The sequence below is a fragment of the Pleurodeles waltl genome, chromosome 6, assembly GCF_031143425.1.
Source record: "Pleurodeles waltl isolate 20211129_DDA chromosome 6, aPleWal1.hap1.20221129, whole genome shotgun sequence".
NCBI lineage: Eukaryota > Metazoa > Chordata > Amphibia > Caudata > Salamandridae > Pleurodeles > Pleurodeles waltl.
In genome coordinates this window covers 1610246088-1610267358 of record NC_090445.1, presented here as the reverse complement: position 1 = coordinate 1610267358, position 21271 = coordinate 1610246088, and the positions used below count along the sequence as shown (strand labels likewise).

Genomic DNA, 21271 nt, shown 5'->3' with positions numbered 1-21271 from the left:
GGGTTCAAGTTGGATTACTGTTGAATTGCAGATGCTTCCAAAGTCAGCTGCTGAGTGGCAAGAAACATTTCTGAAAAAGAACATACCTCTCCAGTGCTCAGAGGTATTTGCTGGCTGTCAGCTGCGGGCAGGACGAAATATAAGACATCACCCCTGGCCCATAAGGTGATATATTGTAATAATACAATGGACATTAAGACCAGATTAAATGTATATACATAACAATAATTCTCCATTCTAGCAGTAAGCATCTGCTGGTTGTACCCAAGGTGTAGGCAACACATGCTGGAGGGCAAGCTTTTAGCTTTCATTCTGGTCTACTTTGAAATGCTCTACTCTGGAACTCTCTGGTCCATGCATGGACCATGAAGTAGTTGCTATGGTTCAGAAAAATGAATAAAGCCTGGTTCTTCTGGTCCGGTCATCTAACTCACTTGCTTCTAAGCACTGAAGTGCTTCAGGATTTTAGTGCTTTGCAAGTACGGATGATGATGATGTTGACCGATTTCTCCACCGTAAAAGTTCTAATAAAGTTTCTATTTGGTTACATTTGTCCTAGATTATATCACTAATAAAACTGCCACCTGTTTCTGCTCCCCTTATCAGGGTAAATGGTTTTACCAGAAGTTAATTCCTTCCTTGCCAAGTAATTTATTTCTCATTTTCTTATCCGGAGACAGTCCTGAGACAGATAAAAAGCAGAGGAATCTCCTCATGGCTGTAGCCACAATAGAACCAGGAGTAGAGTGCAACTGAATGAAAGGTAGACTTGAAAGTGGAAGGTTGTGCTTCTTGACAGGTCAGGCTGTAAACGTTAGAACAAAGACAAGAATTAGAAGAGCAGATATATTAAAGTACAAGAAGGGGTGAGCTTGTAGTAAGCAAGTTACATGAAAACCAGTAGTATACGACATACAAGAATTGAGGAAGATGTAGAAGCTGTGGCCTTGGTCTTTGAAAGCGTAAATCTTTCAATCTTAGGTCTTCTTCTAGAAAGACAGAAAAAACACACATTGTCTACATTTGGCAAAAGCCAGGGAAAACAGTGATACAATTTGCGTAGTAAAGATTAAGATGCCAAGTACCTCATCAAAAAAACAAAAGCATCCATAATCCTCCCAAACACCTTCTCCAGTTGTGCCTATATACCACACATACCAGCCAATCTTTTTAACGCTCAAATAACATCTACTAGAATTGCTTGAATCCTTTATGGGTCCTTCATCTACAAGTGCACGTTTCTGAATCCGAGTTCCTTAAAGTAATGTCCCCTCACAATATCAATACTCACAGACTATCATATTTTTTGTCCACTATGAGCTTCTTCCTAATTGCCATAATGATGTTGCTGTGTGACCATCCCTACTTCTCTCCTTTACATTTCGACAAGCTGTAAATATACCGGTAATAGTCATATTTTATCATGGCCTTCAAACCACCTTCACTCCCCACAAGCACCTTTGCTAAAATCATTATCATTTGTCACGTTACAGTTGTAATGAAGACCGAAAATGTAAATTGAAGCACTCTACATATGTGAAGTATTTACAAATAATGGAATCAGCACATCCATAAATGAATTGCTATGAATTGCAAATACATGCAGAAAGAAAGGTGGGTGAAGGAGGACGGGTCAAGAATAGGTGTGTTTCTTCTAATTCAGTTATATGCTCACATTTTACAAGAAAATGAAGCCTGCATACGGTAGGCCACGTTTTAGGAACGATGATGCACACAGAAGAGACATGAGAGCAAACTTACCTTAAGGGAGGTTTGTGTGTCTCCTCTGGGTGCTTGTTCAGTAGTAGTGTACTGAGAGGCTGCAGTAGCAGACGGAAGTACCGAGACTGCTGTGCCAGACGTGTGAGTGGGCATGCCCCCAAGGATAAGACTTTGTTTTGTGGGTGCTGGGCTGATGGAAGAGTTGATTGAAAAGCTCTCATTGTGATTCTCATCAGGCGTGATGATCTGTATATAACAGGGATGAGAAAAGATGATGACTTAGAAGTGGAAAGAAATGTGAACGTCTGGAGAAAGGATAGGCGGCAGAACATGGTTGGAGAGGGTTGGAGCGAAAGAGATGCAGGGTGTTAAAGGAGTTGTGCTGAAAGCTTTCGGGGTTTTGACCGTTGGAAGCAGAGACAGGATCCAGAGTGTGGATTTGCACAAAGTTGAAAACATGGAGGATGACAGGATGAAGAGAAGCCAATAATGAGAGTTGTCTGAAAGGGTCATGGAGGACCTGAAAACAAGGGAATGAGAGCTTGAAGAGAGGCTGACAGCCTGGGGTGGCTGGAAGTGCTCCTGAGTGGTTGAAAGCTAGAGAGATAAGACTTAGGTTATGTTTAGGAGTTTGGGGGAAGGGTACTTGGTCACAAACGAGACAGTAAGCCCATCCACCTTATTATAGTTGCCATAGGATATAATGCACTTGTAATATGGGCACAGGACCTCGGTCATGCTTATGATGGAATAACCCGCCCACAAAACTCTAAATCAGGCCCTTACTTAGGACCAAATTAAGCTTTCAGGTTTCATTTTATTGTTTTTACTGTAATCAACACACACAGATAACAATCCACTATTAGTATTGCTTTGCAGCACCTTATGGTAGTCTAGAGTATTACATCTTTTCATACGTTTCCATCTCAGACTTGAGACTGATTTGGCTTTGTGTAGTCGGTTAGAAGTGCGTGGTCAGTTGTAATGAGTTGTGAGTAGTTTTAGTTAATGAGGCGGGAGGGCTGCACTAAATGCTTGTTTATTTCCTCTATGTAGATAGGGGTGCTCACTGCCTGCCAAAACGAGGGACAAATAATGTAAGATGAGTAAATGATGGCAGAAAATCCAGATTGAACTATGGTGTCAAGTTCATTTCATTTTTAGGTAGTGTTGGGTGTATGTTAAGAGTTGAGTCAAAATAATCTACAAATTGCGGAATTGTCTTCCTAGAGACCCGTTACTACTCCCCCATAACCCTCCGTTTTACAAGGCACTGAAGACTCCGTTTATTTGACTAATTACCTATAGGGAGCCAGCACTTAGGTGCCCTATTTCCGTATTATAAAAGTTATTCTGGTTGATTTATTGCTTGTATGTTTTGACCATCTGTAGCATTCCAGGTGACAAAATGTATAAAGATTTACAAAATGTGCTTCGAAACTTAACAGAGTAGCCATATCTGGATTCAGTCCATAGGGGATAGATGCATGAGGGGTCTTGTGAGCACACGCCTGAAACATTCTAGAAACGAATTGTTGAACATTCCTGTAATGTTTCAGTCTGAGCACAGAGAATACACAACAAATACTGGGCGAGGGCACAGCACCCACGCCACACATTGTCAGACATGAAACTGGAAGAACTTGACAATGTGTCACAAACAGGGGTCGACCGGAACACCTGTAGTGCAGACATAGATGATGGGTTGTGCTTTAGTCTTGTGCTTATCGGTTCCACACCCTCATCTGAAATACTAGATGAAATTATGGACTGACTTGGTGGTCCAGGAAGAGCAGGGGGCATGCAGAGGAGATTTGTAAGCAGTAACTTTGCACAGATTACAGAGTATGAAAAGGTGGTGAGCAGTACTAAGGTTATGGTTGGAAGGTTAGAGGGATCGCGATAGGATTGGCATAAGATACACAGGTACAGCACCTGGGGTGGATCAGTGAAAGACTCCATGGGGGTTGTAGATTGATTGTAGACTTGCTCCTCGTTGAATGAGCTCAGACAGGTTTCATTGTAGATTTTGCAGTACTGCTTGGCTGCTCCAGCATCTCCCATTACAAATATCAGCTGCTCAAGAGAACCCTTGAAAGGAGAGAAAAAGAGTCAGATTCCTGCATAGCGTCGATTTTTGCAGAATGCATTTTCATTTCCTCGAACCTACACTGTAAAAAGGCTATTCAGTTTGGAATGCCCCTACATGGGTAATACATGACGGTCGTAAATACAATGACCCTGTCACCAATGGAATACCATTAGAAATATTACACGATTTATGATTCAAATATCAGCATTATATATATATTAGACGTCCACCTTTCTCCAGACATCAGCTTTTGAATTCTGAAAATACATTTTCGTCTTGAATATGTGGTTTTCAATTCTGGGATGTATATACTAATTGAACCAAAGAAAGCGTCTAATTTAGTGGGCTGGGATCCACACAGGAGAGCAGCTTCCAGGCAGCTGGAAAGCTACCAGTAGCTCCTGAGCTACTCTTCTGAGAAGACCCATATAGTAATAATCCAACCTACAACACTAACTTCAGAATGTTTTAAGACAATTACCTAACTTGGTCCAGTGCATACCGTCTATACAGCACCCTTACAAGTGATCCTCAGAATGTGGTCAGGAACATCCACCTCTACCAGACCTTTGGTAACCATCTACAGATGGCTCCCAATCTCACAATGCAAAATCTGGGTACAGACAACCTTATTATGTTTTTAACTTATTGGGCTATCTTCCCTAGCTTACTTCTGAATTAGTCATGTAAACACCTCCTGTATATACTTATCGACTTACAACAGCATCTTTCAGAACGTTCCAAAATAAATTTAGACTAGTCCTTAACTTCAGACTTCACAAACATCAGCCAATTTCGAAACTGGTTATAAATTTCACTGACAGGCCGACTAATACTTCTTCTGATGGCTCCTGAATGGTGCTGTCAGCATTCCTCATACTCATGAACCTTAGACTGCTAGACATGATTCCAAAGGAGAACCTGTATCGGAGATCATAAAGCATTGATAAATTCCAAGCAAACTCCCAGATCGGTAAAGGTGCCTTTTTTACACAATATTTTTATAATGGGTCACAAAAAATCTTTTACGAGTTAGAACGATTTCTGAATTATAAAAAGAGCTCTGATCCATTATAAAAAAGGTATTTTGCAGTTTTAAACTTAGTTTTAGCAAATCACAGATTTTTCTAACACAAAACGTTTTTATTTATGAGGACCCTAGATATAGTCAACTGCTCATCAGGACAGTGTCTGCAAGCAGATACCACACAAGTCATCCAATTAATAATTTCACAATGGCGCCGAATTACACATAACTCTAGAGTTTGTGACTCATCATTGTCTGTGATAACAAACTTGTCTATTATAAACACATTATTTGGACATTTAGGAATCAGTCAAGCCCTGGTTCATCTAAGTGCTTGAATTACATTGGGGAATATTTTTGAGAGAATTACAATACCTTAAAATATTTCTATTTTTGGACTTTAGTAACTGCGTCCTTGCACCCTCTGCCATTTTTAGCCATATGATATTACGAACCCCTCCACCCTATGACGAAATAATTCATCAGTATGCTCAGCAGCCCCTCACTGAAATAAGTGAAAAATAGTATTGGGATTTGAATGCTGCATATGGCAAGTCAACTAGATACAGGGCTGTTTTACCTTTTCACAGTTCTTTTTCTAAACTTCGAGGTTGTGGGCTATTTATTTACACCAGGTGGTTGTTTTTCCTGCCTTCTGACTTTGTCATCATTAGGGAAGATACAAGTGGAGTTCTGCAAATCTGTTGGTAGATGCACTTGAACTGCATTTAAAATAATCAAGGAGTGGTCATTTTTATGTGTTTTCTTAATACACAAAATTGCCAGATTCACAATTTATGTGGGTTTGGAAATGGTAAATTGATCTGAGGTTCCCTGCGACTTTATGCGATTTTCAAGGAGTGATTTGTAGCAATTTATGACCTATTCAATTAGGATAAGTCTCTATGTAGCTAATCCGAATCGTCCATATTACTATTGAGGAAAAAAGAAGCATTTTTCTAAATATCATAAAAATCGTCAGCAGTCTCATTTTGTAGTCGGCTTATTATTAACTCGCTCTTGGCCTTCATGTGCATAAAAAAATAAATACCTCTAAGGCAAAACATTTAGGCAGCTGGAGAAGAGCTAGAAAGATGGAGGAAGTTTGCCGGTTCAAATGGATTGCCAGGATGTATACATTTCTTGATGGGTCCACATACTAGAAATGAACGCCAAGTTCCGAGCACAACCTAAAGCATCTGCTGTACTAAATGTCGTAAGGAGTTGAAATACCAGCACATATTATGGATGCCAAAAACCTGAGCCCATCATTTTCTGTGGAACTCCCTTTCCTGAGTCCTTTAAGGCTACTTACATGAGCACATCCCACATCAATAATCTTGCTACATTACAAGCATGCACAGTTCTGTAACATTCGTTTATCTTATTACTGGTTCCATAAAACTCAATTGCAGAATCTGCATCTGTCAGAAATGTAATCTGATACAAATAAGTAGAGTCTAGGATTGTGCGTGTAAAAGAATCAATGATTTACAAAGTAAAGCATACAGAAGAAAGCAAGAAAAAAGTTACAAGCAGATAAAAACAGAAGAACAAGAGATGTCTGGCGCCTACATAGCATGACTACTCAATGGTTGCTTTGTGTTGGAGGTAACTTAAGCAAATGTAGATACTATCCTAGTACAAAAATAAGAACGTAAGTTCAAGGCGCAATGATGTAGAGAGAACCACTGGATAGCTAGAATGTTTCACCCCGTGCAAAACATGGGCCACAATCTACACGTCAAAGACCCCCTGAAGCAAACAATAGTAAAGAGGGTAAGGGACAATAGTAAAGAGGGTAAGGGAAAGGCAAGGCGCACTACCTTCCATCAAAAAGAGAAAATTAGGTACCCTGATAATTATTGCACAGTAAGCTTGACTTCTATGAGATCTTATAAAAAGAACACATAGTATGGGATGTCATGTAAAACAATCAAAAGAGAGTGACAGTCCAACTGTCAAGGTTAGCAAACCTCAGGTTCCATATTGGTGTTTTGGCAGGCTAATTTTTCGAAGAGTTTGTTCAACAGTAACGAACCACATCATTGGCCGAGTTTACATTCACAATTTGCACATGGGGAAACATATCCTGTCTGTGTCTTGCCTGTAGTGAAACTGCTCAGCGAGTGCCCTCCTCCAAAGGTGTGCAGTGACGGCTGTTCATTGCGCTCAGCAGAGTCATGCTTTGGCTAGTGTGTCTCCCAGGGAAAGGTATGGAGGGTTCAGCTCTAAAAAGAGGCTACTTGCATCTGCTACAATTACCTTTGAGTTCACAGCGTTTATCCAAAAGTGTAGTTTCGGTGAGTTCATTCCAGGCATCTGTACCTTATTGAAATCCACAACACATTTTATGTTGGGAATGGTACTTCTTTGATCATGAGGGTTGTCTTAATATTGCATAACTAGGATGCCCTCTCATACTCTTCCAGGTCAAATACCTCTTCTTCCTAAATAAGGAGGGTGGACCTGCTTTCCAGTGCATCACAAATGTGCTAGTTCCTTTTTGTTCTTGCTCAGGAGACTTCCAGCCATCTTTTTGATTCACCTGCTGGGTGACTATTTTTGTGTATTTCTGCTATTGCTAGCTCGGTCTATCTGACCCTTAGAGATTCTATTCTGCTATTCTTTTTTTTCCCTTCAGGGTTCAGACTGCTTTCAATCCACTTCTCAGTTTCTGTTTTTCTTGCACATATCTGGAGCAGGGAAAAGCGGAGGGCAGCAGCAGGTCTGTCTCTACGCTAAAGGAAGAGGACACTTCCCCCATAGCCCAAGTACCTGCCCTTGAATCAAGCCCAAGGACCTCCCCTTGAAATCAACATGCATCTGTGCAAAGGAGTAACCCTTTTCTACAACAACTCAGTACGGGGAACAAACAGAATGTATCTCTCCTTTAGTAGAGTAGACTGAAAAGGGAATTTTGCACTTGGGTACTGACGGAGTTGAGAACGCTGTAAGATTTCACATCCCGTGTGACGAAATGATGTGTGATTACTCCCCTCAGACACCAGGGTGAGCATGTGCATCTGATGAGCCGAGCCCAAAGCAATTGATCCAGAAAATGATCTTGATGTTTTGCCCAGGGCTGGCAAGACACTACAGTATATACACAGTCTAGGTAACATAGGATCTCGGAATGTCTAGTTTGGTGAATGACATGCCGAAACTTGAAGGGCTTATAGCCAGATGTGTCTGCAGATGAAGGACCACCCACAAGAAGAGAACACTATGATTGATCACAGGTGTGCCAGAATGAAACACTTACAAATGCCAAAACAATGCAGATCATCTTACTGAAGGCTAACATATGGCTAAGAGCTTCACTCCTGGTCCAAAGTGGCGGGTTAAAGTCAGAAATGGTGATAGTGGTGCACAAGTTTACGTATATCTGAGAGAAACCCTGAGGGCACGCACCAACTGCCTATGTTCCTCTAGTGCTATGCCCGAGTATGAGCAAGCATCAAGTCTTTGGTCCTTGCTTTGGTTGTGCAAGATTCCTAAGACGTTTTTGAGTCTGAAAGAGAAAGTAATGTTTAATGGAGGCCCTTGATGGAGCCGCGCAGCAGGAGTACACAGTGGGCATGCCGCTGGCACACTGAAAGCTCACCAAAAGCAAACCCGTCTGTGGCTGCTTGCGCTCAGCACCAGAACTACCAGCAAACCCACAGATATGATGCCGCCCTCCACGCCCTGAACCCTTGACATCCCAGTGAACACTGCTCGCATGCCACACCCCTCTAGGACTGATCTCCTGCATCAGATGCACCTTCTCCTGCACCAACACAACCATTATCATGCCGCCAAGCACAACGCCGACCTCTCGTTACACCATACCAGAAGGGACACACCAACTCCACCACCTCCTCCTCAAAAAACACTTGTTTTTCAAGCACTCCACCGAATTATGAGACCTCATCACCACCCTCACACACCATACATTGTCTTCTTCACCGAGACCTGGCTCAACCCCACATCCTCCCCGGCCTTCGCCACAGCGGTCTCCGACGGATACAAAATCAATCACCAGGATCACACAAACAAGCCAGGAGGAGGAATAGCCATCATCTACAAAAAAAATACAGTGCAACCCCACCACTGGCAACACTACCACCACCATGGAATTTCTCAACTTCAAGCTCCACACCGACAAGAAGACAACCATCAGAGGCAACCTTGAATACCAATCCCCAGGCCTGCGCTCCACTTTCTGCAACATCATTGTAGATTTAATTGGGCCTTAAAATCCAAATACTACATCTTCCTCATTGACTTAAACATCCATATCGATGACCCCAATGACAACAACACTGCAAACCTCCTTGAAAGTATGAGCAGCCTCTGACCCAGATCATCCATGATCCCAAACACCGCAGGACATATGCTCAACCCCTTGTTCACCTCAAGCAACCACATCAAATACAGCCACATCACAGAACTCACATGGACCCACCACTCCAACATCCACTTCAACATCTCCAGCCCCATTCTTCCACCCCTACGATGACCATAACCACCCGACAAGAGATTAAACAAAATTTCAGAGACCAGCTGGTTGGATGCTCTCAACCCCTATGAACCTGCTACCACAACAATCTCAAACAGGAAGTCAAAAACTTCAAAACCTGCATCACCAATTGCACCAACAGCATCCTAGGCCCTGCCAAGAGCAACATCCAGTGAAAATCCTCCAAAAAGGCCAGCTGCTTCACCCAAGAACTCAGAACAGCAAAACTTGACAGCAAACAGCTAGAGAGGAGATGGCAAGCCAGCAAGGACACCTCTGACAGAAAAGCCTTCAAGACCTCGCTCAACCTCTACCACAGCCTGCTGAGGGCAACAAAGAAGGCAGCCCTAGTCACACGCTTCGAACCAACAACACCAAGGTAGTTTTCAACATCATCAAGGAATTCCCCAACCTGGATGCCAGCGAAAACAACATCACGCCCTCACAAGAGCTGTGCAACAACCTTGGAGACTTCTTCCACAACAAGATCGCAACCATATACGGAAACTTTGAACCCCAACCCACAGCTATGGACTTCCCTGACAGATGTGCTGCCACTGCAACCAACACTAAACACAGACTGACTGACCACCTAGAACCTTCTCTCCAGCCAGGACACCACCTCCACCATGTAATTCAGCCACTTGGGAGCTCCCATAGACCCATGCCTGCATCAATCAAAGGATGGGCCAGAACTCACTACCATGCTCTAGTGCGGGGACTCTCCTGTTGAAGTAACCCAGCGCTCTACAAATTTCCTTCATTCCTTCACTCATTGAACTCCTCCATTACCACTGCAAAATTTCCCGACACTTGGAAACATGCTGAAATCAGACCACTACTCAAAAAACCCTCTGCCGATCCCAGCAAACTCAGAAATTACCAAACAATCTACTTGCTCCCATTCCCACAAAAGGTTGTGAAAAAGATCATCAACAAGCAACTCATTACATATCTAGTCCAGAACCAGCTTCTCAATACCCCCCCAATCCTGTTTCAGCAGCAATCACAGCATTAAGACCACCCTGACTGCAGCCACTGATGACATACAAACCCTCCTTGACCAAGGAGAAACAGCAGCTTTGAACCTCCATGACCTCTCAACAGACTTCGACATCATATCCCAGCACACGCTGATTGAAAGGCTACACTACATCAGCATCTAAGAGGATGTGCTCAGATGGATTAGCTCCTTCCTCACCAGAAGAGCCCAAAGGATCCACCTCCCACCGTTCTCCTCTGAACCATAGGATATCATCTGTGGTGTCCCCCAGGGCTCATCCCTCAGCCCCATGTTCTTCAATGCATATATGACCCCGCTGGCCAACATTGTCAGATCCCATGGTCTTAACATAATTTCCAATGCCTACAACACACAACTCATACTCTCACTCACCGATGACCTCACCACCACCAGAACCAAGTTCCACAGATGAATGACAAGTGTTGCTAACTGGATGAAGAGCAACTGCCTGCAGCTAAACACAGACAACACAGAAGTCCTTATGTTTGGCAACAGAAGCAATACTTGGAATGACTCCTGATGGCCATCAGACCTAGGACCCACTCCTTCCAACCACACCAGAATTCTCGGGATCATCATTGACAACAAGCTCACCATGAAGTCACAGATCAACCTTGTCTCCTTCGCTTGGTTCCACACCCTGTGCATGCAACATAAGATCTTCAAGTGGCTATCCCTGTCCACGAGATGCACAGTGACAGGCCCTCATCACCAGCCAACTGGACTACGGCATTACTCTTTACATAGGAATCACCACATACCTCCTACAGAAACTTCAGACAATACAGAATGCTGCAGCCAGAATCACATTCAACCTTCCCTGATGAACCCACATCTCACCCCACTCCAGGCAACTCCACTGGCTGTCTGTACAGAAAAGATGCCTAATCAAGTTGCTAACCCACAGGCACAAGGCTCTGCACAACTAAGGACCGGCCTACATTAACCACTGCCTGAAATTCCACCAACCATTGAGGAAACTACTTTCCACCTCCCTTTCACTTTCCTATACTCCCCGCAGCTACTGAAGCAAAAGAGGAGGACACTCCTCCTCACCAATTGCAGCAAATACCTGAAAGAGCCTCCCCACGCAACTCCGGACCATAACCTCACTGCTGGATTTCCAAAGGGTGCTCAAACCTGGCTGTTGGAACAAGTCTCTGGGATATGAAATTGCCTAGATACTCTATCGCGTGATTAGCCACACTCTGTAAATCCTGATTAATTCATTGATTAAATGCAATACAGCAGACTTATATATAGTATAAGTATACAAAAGGGTAACAGTCCAACATTACACAAAGCCAGTTACGATGTCTAGGCGGCTTTGGAATGTTTTTTTTTCAAATGTGCAGCATGAGTCAGAGCATCTTATCCCACACTTTCGGGCAGCCAACAGCTGCAAAGAGGACCCACCACACCACCAAGAGGCTAAGTAACTTCTGAAAGCTGCCCTATCCATGAAGCATGAACTGAACACATCTCACCGTGAATGGAATCTCAAATGGTTCGATGAGACCCCCGACCATAAGTAGCCCATCAGTGGTCACTCCCATTCCAAAGAAGTTTGTCCAGGAGATGTTTTCAACTAGTCCGCAGTCCACATACAGCTGCACTCCATCTGCAGAGATTCCTAGGGCTATACGGTGCCATTCTCCGTCAGTAAGAGTGGTGATGGGGAACCTTAAATGCAAGCACAGATGAAGTGCAAGAAGAGGGAGAGGAAAGGATGATTAATTTAGGAACCCGCAATGAGAAACACCATATAAAATAAGGGAGAATTGAAGTACAATTCATGATTTGCACCACTCGCTTCTCCCATAAAAACAGCACATCACGTAGGTTCATACAGAAGCATAAATTACGAAGAGAAAGAGCTAGAGACCCATCAAGTGTGGAAGGGGGCATATAATTTAAACTCCTAAACGGGGAGTAACAGCTTTGTAGTTTCTGAGCCAAGAAAAATCTGTACCTAAGGTAACAGGACAACATCTCTTGTCTGTATTCATTTCTAAAGAGAAGGCATCCTGGGGAATCTAGGGAAATTCTCCACTGCAAGTGACACAACATGCCCTACTTATAACTCCCATGGAGCTGCTGCAGCCGGCAAAAAGCGGCTCTTTGCCTTATATTTATGTCTAAAATGTTGTCGAGGAAGCCCCCCCACGAGTTTATTTAAGTACAGAGTTCTATTTCGTGATAAGCCCATGAATAGCCCTACTTTTCTCACCCCCGCCTGTTACAACATTTGCATTGCTGAACTCCCATAATTTGCCATGCATATGCGACCCTTATCATGCTGTTGGGATGGTCGTCGAAGACTTACTCGTAGTGCCCTCTACGCTCTGACACCAAGACGAGCACATGGGGGTTAATCTGGATTTGCAAGAGAACGTGGCCGCGGACATTGAGGATAGTTAAGAGGCTGGTGTCCTCCTTCAGGCTGTAGCGGACCTTCATGAGCACACTCAGCTCGTCTGCAAAGCTGCAGGAGAAAGGAGGAGAGAAGGGTTAGTGTGCAGCCAACGCCATAGCATGATGCCAAATGATGTCTCAAGACACCCTTCGTAAAAAACAGAAGACGCTACTCTTGAGTATGGTCGAGTTCTCCACAGGGTCGGAATTGTAATTGCTGCATGTAGGGCCTATAACCTGTTTGGTGAGGTACTATAAGGTCATAAAGGGGACAGACAGTGATTGGTCAACTGGTCGTCATCTAAAAAAGCCCAGTGCTCAGGAGCGCGTGACATTCATTAGCTCTGGAGTGCAAGGGTCAACACAGGAGAGTGAGCTTCTGTTGTGCGGTTTCTGGTGCACAGGTGAACAGCAAAATATTTTTTTAGGCCGTAGCCAGGAATGGTACCCAAAATGGGAGTATGAGTAGTGATTTTTCTTGTAGTAACTGCTGCTTTTTAGGAGCAAAAGTAGAGGCGACGTGATTAGTGCATTGAACAGTCATTTTTTAAGAGTGCCTTCCGTAGACATACGTGGGGGGCGGGGGGTAGAAAGGGACCTATAATTATATAGATATCGTGCATTTTGTGAAAGGGGATATTTTGTGAGACAGTGGTTTGGCTGTACGAGTACTTGGCAAACTTGGATAAACCAATGACCATGGCTTTAGCAATATTTTTGGCTCTGTGTTTATGACGAAAGTGCTGGCAGCAGAGGGGACGATCAGCAGATTTTGGAGGGTGCTGTTACCCTGTGAAAATGGCAGCTATGGTGGAGGTATCAGCTTCGTGGTGCTGGACACTAAATAGCTTGGTCTTAGAAATATGGAGGGAAGCGAGCTGAGGCACCGAAGTGCCATAGGAGAAAGGGTAGGCTGGCTGCACCTTGTAGAAGTTGAGAAGGGAACAAGGAACAGGGGTTTGGCAATTGCGGAGGAGCGTCGCCCACTGGCTAAGAGCCAGCAGCAGAAAAATAAAATGATATTTGAATATCGTTTTATTTTTCTGCTGCTGGCTTAGCCAGCAGGGAGAGGCCGAGCTGGGCCTCAGGAGGTGGAAGTGGGGTGAGGAATTGCGTGCACTAAGTGCGAATGTGTGTTTGGACGGCCTAAGACGGCTGTCCAAACACACATGCGCACTTATGTTTCTCCAGCCCGGCTGTGTACACAGATGGGCTGGAGAAACTGCAAAGGCCCTAGGGTTGTGTCTGAGTGGCAGTCACTGCCGCTCAGATCAATCCTGATGCTGCTTATATACTATGTTTAGCATGTAAGCAGTGCCAGGATTGCTGGGGAGCCTCTTCTGGTGTCCCAGAGAATGTGAATGCTGGGACACCAGAAAAGGAAAAGAGGACGATCAAGGCAGCAGGAGAGGACCGCGGTGACGAACTGTAAGCTTTTTTTAAAATTTAATTTATCCCCCGCCCTCTGGTTCCCATCATCCCCTCGCCCCTCGATATCTGTGGCAGCCGCCGCTAGGGTTTGGTCTAGTTAATCAGCGAGGAGGCAGCCCTTACTTAACTGTAGGGGTTGTGATGAGGTCAGTGAGGAGGAGCAGGCACCGGTGGAACGGTACGGTTAGGTTTACTATAAAAAAAGAAATTAATGTTAATGTCCTATGTTTTATATGGCAAGATGGCAGTCAGTTATTGTTAGGAACAGATATATTGTTCTAAAACTTAGAACAGTGGTTCCCAACCTGTGGTCTGGGGACCCCTGGGGCCCGCAAAACCTCCTCAGGCGGTCTGTGACTCCTTAGAAAATTAGCTAATCTTAAAATTGTAATAAAGTGTACATAAGTAAAGTGGGTAATTGTACAATTGAACATTTAAAAATGTACTGTAAATGTGAAGGCATTTGAAATTAGAGGCTACAAATTAAATTAGTATCCTCAGATTGATTTGTGGGAGCAGAGCAGGTGCATCAAACAGATTATACTATGGATGGTGTGAGGTTTCAGTTGAATTTAGAAAAGCTCCAACTTTCCTATTAAAGGTTTTATTTTTTTGATATTATTTGTTTGCAAAATAAATGAAATGTGTTATCATTTGTGTATGTGTTTGATGGAGTGATTGTTTCTGTATTTTTGTGTATTGGTTTGTGGTTCAAATTGTCAACAATATTTAGGAAGGGGTCCCTGACTGTCAGTAATGACTCTGTGGGGGTCCCCAGATTCCAATAATGATTCAGTGGGGGGATTCCAGGTTCCAGTAATGATAAAGTAGGGGTCCACGGAAGTCAAAAACATGCGGCTGCTGCAATTAAAAGTGGGAACACGGAATACTGAGGCATTGTAATCCTGAAGCCATCCCGGGCCTCTTCAATCCATATAAAGCCACTCTGTGCCCCTCCAGCTCACTCTGGTATGATGCTTTTTTGTTTTACCCTTCCTCCGTCTTTCCCATATGTGTCTTTTGCTTGCAGCAAATGCTTTAGGCAGAAGAATAAGCCCCGGCCCTAAAAAATAAGTGCCGGTGCTCAGCACCAGAAACAACGAGCACAAATTAAGCACTGCATATGCCCACTGGGCAGAAATCTGAATGTGAACTTAAAATGAGACTTGTTCATAAAGTGTTTTGGGGACCATGAGGTTTAGGAGATGCCATGGAGGTGTAAGGTCTGAAGTAAGACTGAGAGGTCAGGCAAGAGGGTGTACAGATAATCAAGGGATCATGGGCCATATGTACGAACACTTTTTCCCATAGATACAGAATGGGTAAAAACCTTTGCTACATCTGGCCCCATATCCCTGAACTACCTTCTCTGTCACCCTCATACGATGCATGCATACTTGCAATATACAGTCAGACAACCAAAGGCCACTGGCTACTAACAAACTTCCATGAACAGGAAAGACGTGGAGTTCTTTCCAGTTACTCTTGCCACTGCAGTGGAGCTCCCTACCAGCTGAAATTCACCGTCCCTGTACTTGCATTAAATTCACCGTCCCTGTACTTGCATTAAATTCACCGTCCCTGTACTTGCATTATTTAAAAGTGCTGTCAAGGAATACCTTGTCTTACAAGAACCGTCTTAACTACTCTGCTACACAGTAATGTAACGGTAATATATCACTGCAATTGTCTATAGATGTATATCTGATAACTGCATGCACTGTGTCTTTATTGTTCATTAACACCCATGCCGTACACCCCCCGTCCATATGTCCCCATGCAAAAATGTTCAAATGCGTTGTTGTGTGCAATAAAATAAAAAAAATAAAGCTGTCTCGGTAAAGCAGTGCAATATCCCTAAATCAAGTTTGCTGCAAAATGTGCCATCTATTTGCATAGATGCTGATAACTCCTGCATGTGACTCCCGTTGGATCACAGCACACTTTTATGTAATGGAAGTCATTCATTTGTAGACGGGACGTTCACCTCACAGAGAGAGAAATGCTCACCTGAAGCCAAAGGCAGCCCTAGTGGGCATGCTTAGGGTAGAGTACTGCCCGATTTCCAGGGCACTGCAGTTGGCCTCATCATGGCTCAGTGAGATGTTGACCAGGTCCAGGGCATGTGAAGTAATCTTGGTCAGCAGGTTCACCTCATCTGCGTAGAGAAGAGAGAAATAAAGAGTGTATTTGAAAAAAGAGAAATAGTGATCAGCCCATCTTCCTATTCGACTGCAAACATAATAGCATGCCTTTTTGAAAACACGTTTTATCCAGCACTGAGAATAGAAGCGCTATGTTTGCTGCTATTAAGAAAACACTGCAAACCTGCTACATATCCCCTCTTTAATTTTTAGTACAGAATACCCGAGTGAGGTATGTTGAGTCAGGGTGGTAAAGGCTGTGCCCTTCCATGCACCTTACGTATCACCTCTGGCCCCTCCATCATGACTGCAGTTCACCGTGACACGTGGCTGACAATGATGCAAGCGCTATGGGGCACCTGTGGGAGTAGTAACTCCAAGCTTTGAAGAGGCGGCAGAAACTCAAGCAACAGGGCCAGCAGTTTTATTCCAAATAATGAAATAGCCGCAGTTACTTCCCAAACAATGAGAATGCCACCATTAGGTAAACAAACATTGGAAATGCCAATAGGTCTGGCCTTAAAGAATTGTTGTATGGTAATGTGAAGCATTTCAAGTATATAACATGGGGATGAATATGTATTTATGTGGAAGCAAAGAGCTGTAGAATCATACTAGTGCAAGTTAAAAAGTCAGGTAACAGTCTGTCAAGCCAGACGTAAAAAAAAACATGTAGGTGAATGACTGCCCTACTTCCATCTGTGCTGCTGTCAGAGAAAACCACAATACATTATCCAGTTAACTAAAACCCTTTAATAGAATTACAATGTCATGTGCGTAGTCTGGAATCACTTAACTTTTGTTCAATCAAAACATGTACTGCTGGCTACAACATGTGTATGTAGCCAAAGCCCCTCGACTAGTGAATTTCACATTATTGTCTGGCCATGGCTGCACAGTCACGTCAGGCCTTAAAAACCACTTGACAGCAACAGTCAACTAATCCACCATGAGGATCAGCAGTTACTATCAGTTGCTTCCCAAACTACCAAACATCAGCAGGCACTACAAATACCTCAACAGAAAAGCTGCAATGTTCTACACAATGAAAGAAGCCATCCCTTGCAAACCCATGAGATGGCAGCAGTCACTATGAATCCGTGACCGGTGACAGTCACTTCAGTTACTTCCTAAACCATAAAAGGGAAATAGGCTTTCCATAAAGCATAAGCAAGAGAGTAACCACTCACTAAAATAACAAGTGGACATCAGTCACTTGAGCAACCATTAGAAGTAACATTCACTTCATATATTAAGGTGCTGGAATGGGTCAAAAGTCATTCCCGAAATCAAACTAGCACAGAGGTCATGCCTACTTCACAAGGCTAGATACATCTAATTCAAAGGTTCATACACAAGAAATTGAGTCATAGCGTTCTAAACAATGGGGGGCAGGGGTTGCTTACTAAATAAAGAAGGTAGAGCCACCTCCACAAACAAGTGGTGGTCACTTTTTTAATGCAGGATGCATAAACCACTCCTAGAGCAAGGCGGAGTCACTGCAAACTTTGTAGTAGATGCCATCATTTCTAAACCCACAGATTGCAGCTGCCACTTCCAAAGTATGTGGAGACAGTGGCATTTCTCCACATCATGTGGTGGAAGCAGCTGCTTTCTAAAGCATGGGGAGGCAACAGTTTCTTTCTAACACTTTGGAGGTAGCAATTACTTCCTGAAACGTGGGGCAGCAGTCGCAATTCAAATCACGTTGCAGAACATTGTGAGGGTGAGTAATCACTTAAGCCATCAGGGTGCTACCATCACATCTTAAACCGTCAAAGTTGGCTATCATTTATTAAGCCAAAAGTGATATTAGCCACTTCCTATCCCCTCAAGGGCCAATAGTCACTTCTAAAATTATCTGGGCCAGCTGTTGCTTCTTCAACATGAGGTGGGACAGTAGTCCATGGTAAGCTATCAAGTAAAAACTTTCACAAATATGTTCTTAAAACTGTTCTATTATGATGTAGAGAAAATAAGTTGTCTTTCCTGCATATGATGCACATGCTTTTAAATATGCAAATCCAACTTTCTAACAGATATTACAAGATATTTTTTTTTTTTCTCAGGTTGGTTACATTAAAATCTAGAGCTAATCTTAAATCCACTAGATATTCAACCAGGCAGAGTATTGTATTTACTTCCTTTTGCCTGAAAGTACAATTGGTTATTATCCTTGTTTGAGGCGTGGAATGACTGCATACTAGGCCCAGACATACACTTACCAAGTGGGGACTACAGATTGCTGTGCAAACATTCCATGATGCTTATCTACAAGCCATCCAGCGTGGACTGAAAGTCTGTAAGGCTGGCTGACTACCAACTACATAAAATTCAACCCTCAAAAAATTGAATTTCTCCCTAACCTGTGAAGCCACAAACAAAATCGCTGCCAATCTGACCACCCCCATGAGTTCTGTCAAATCCATTACCTTTTAGATTGACTGCTCACTTTCTAGGTCAATGCAGGTTACCAATCCGGCCCCCTTGCCGATGACCATCTTCGCCAAATAAAAAGAATGAAGTTTCTTCTATTCATGATCAACTTAGGACTGCTGTTCACGCTCTGATCATCTCCAGGACTCACACCAGTAATGTCTTTCTTGCTGGCCTCCTAACCATTTTTCTGCTCCTCCTAAAAGCTATCCCATACTCCACAGCACTTATATTATCAAAGAAAAACAAATCCAGTCACATCACTCCCATCCTGAGAAACGTGCACTGGTTTCCTCTTGAAGCTCAGAGAATATTCAAAGTCTGCTGTCTCACTTTTGAAGCTCTTCGCCTGGGCAGACCATGGAACCTAACTGACCCTCCTACGATCTCTGTGGATCGAGGCTACCCAGGAGCAAGAACTCACCCCTTCTGGTGAAACCACAACTATTGACTTCCCTTGCATTAAAAGAATCCTTTCCTGCCTCTGCTACTGCTTTGCGTCCATCTAGCACTGGAACATACTGGCTTTCCACAAAGCTCCAAAACTATTTTTTTTAACTCATTCCTGTAACTTTGTACGATGCAGCCATTCCTTTTCCATTGGGGTGCGCTCAGTGCCGTTAGTTCTGCTGTTCTTTTTTTAGGTCGAGCCTAGCAGCGTACATCTGCTGCTCCCTGCGACATATTGTAATCTACTCTGTGGGTTTCTAACCATGCCCATCTCACGCCCATCACTTTCATTCGTTCTTTGGCCTGCCTTTCATACTTCTTTTGGTTTGTTTTGTAAATGCTTTACGTTTCTCCCGCCTTTGTTCCAGCCCTGGAGACTGCCCCTGCTTAATGGATCCTTTCACTATCGGCCATATGTTTCCTTCAGAGTACTACTTTTTTCTTTCTGCTCTCTCCTCGCTTGTAGTTGCTTAGTCATCTTGGGTGCCATTGCTGCTCCCAACTGTTCGCGCCTGGTGTCCTGTTCACCCAATCCTGTAGGCGTTCTCAGACATGCTCCTAATGACCAGATATTCTCAGCATCTAAAACACATCATTGTCCAAAACAGAGGCAGATTTTTGCAGAGCCCTGCCGTGCATCTGTCACTGCACAGGGCTAGTTGATTGGTATTTTGTGTGGGGGTTGGGGTTTTAACAGGTCGGCCGAGTTTGGGTTTGAATGCCATGGCGGGTTACCGGACGGGAGTTGCTTCTGTTTTGCGTACTGGTGAAGAATATTCTCATGTATTGTAATATGGAACTGGTGAAGCAGATCTATGTGCAGAAGGGACATACTTTTCTGCCACACAAACTCATCAGAGGCTCGACGACTTACTCAAGTATGGCGGACAGCCGTAAGAGGGATTTACGATATTCATTCTTTTTCCAGGCATTTCCTGTTACGGCTGTCCGCCATACTTGAGGACATTCACAACGAGAGCTGCCTTTTCTCCCTCCTCCCGGCTGCGGCATTTCAGCATTGGGGAGATGACATGAACATGTTTTCATATAGTGTCTGTTACTTAGGCCTGTGTCTTTATAGCGCTGCAAATAAAGGGTGTGACAAACTAAACCCGAGGATGCCCAAGCCCACACAAAGAGGCATGCTATTAGCTGCAATATAGGCAGTAAGGTGCGGGCCAGAGCATGTAAGGTAGCTCTAGCGCCTAGACACGTGTTAGCCCTCTAGACATAGCATGTCCGGGTACTGCTCTGAGTTACAAATGGTATCCGCTTCCAGGTGGCCACCCTCTACTCTTGAGACTCCGTGGTCACCCAAAACACAAATACCAGTGAAATCTACCAATATACAGTAAAATGGAAAACCTCAAGCCTTAGTGCTTTTTAAAACACCAGAAATAGTGCGTGTCCTTCACTGTGTTCTATTACTGCACACTGCATTTGAGTAATCCTTCCGACTAAGAACATATCCAGTTTTTGTGTAAAAACGCACTTAATACTAATGTGCGGCCTGCCTCTAAGCGCTCTCCATGTCGGCAAGTAAAGAAAGAGAACTACAATGGATGGTATTTCCCCAGAATCACTCAATGTGGACAACTGAAAATGCTAATTAAGCCTTCTGGGTCCACGGCCGACATCAAAGTCAACCCACACAGTGTTAGTACAATATAATTTATTTTATTTAGTGCTTTTTGCTACCAGCTGTTGCCTGGAAGCGCTTCACATTACAAATGTATTCCTGCCATTTACCTCAAATGCACCCCATACAAGTATTTTGATTGTGAGTTTCATGTTATACAAACAGTGCTGAGAGAGTATGACCCTCACTTGTACCTCGATCAGCACATATTGTTTAATGTTCCAAGCCACCCTGCTGCATCAGTGCAGTGAGAGGACCAGATATTCCATTGTTAGACCCTCACTAACTTCAGCCACCAACAAATTCACCAAGAGTACACCAGGAGCAAAGTTTACCTGGCAAAAAGCATTTTTTGACCCCAGAGTTCCTAGATTTGGACTTTGTTTG

At 43.6% G+C, this 21271-nt stretch overlaps 1 protein-coding gene across 2 annotated transcripts in view; it reads right to left on the bottom strand.

Moving 5' to 3' along the window:
- Positions 1-21271, bottom strand: part of LOC138301234 (collagen alpha-1(II) chain-like) — a 1268735-nt gene that overhangs the window by 993531 nt on the left and 253933 nt on the right. For both annotated transcript variants that reach the window (XM_069241494.1, XM_069241495.1), the window contains exons 3-7: positions 16226-16373; positions 12696-12854; positions 11857-12052; positions 3658-3813; positions 1762-1968 (exon numbers count right to left, since the gene is read on the bottom strand). In XM_069241494.1, coding sequence (XP_069097595.1) covers positions 1762-1968; positions 3658-3813; positions 11857-12052; positions 12696-12854; positions 16226-16373 — 866 coding nt within the window. The remainder of the gene's footprint in view (positions 1-1761; positions 1969-3657; positions 3814-11856; positions 12053-12695; positions 12855-16225; positions 16374-21271) is intronic.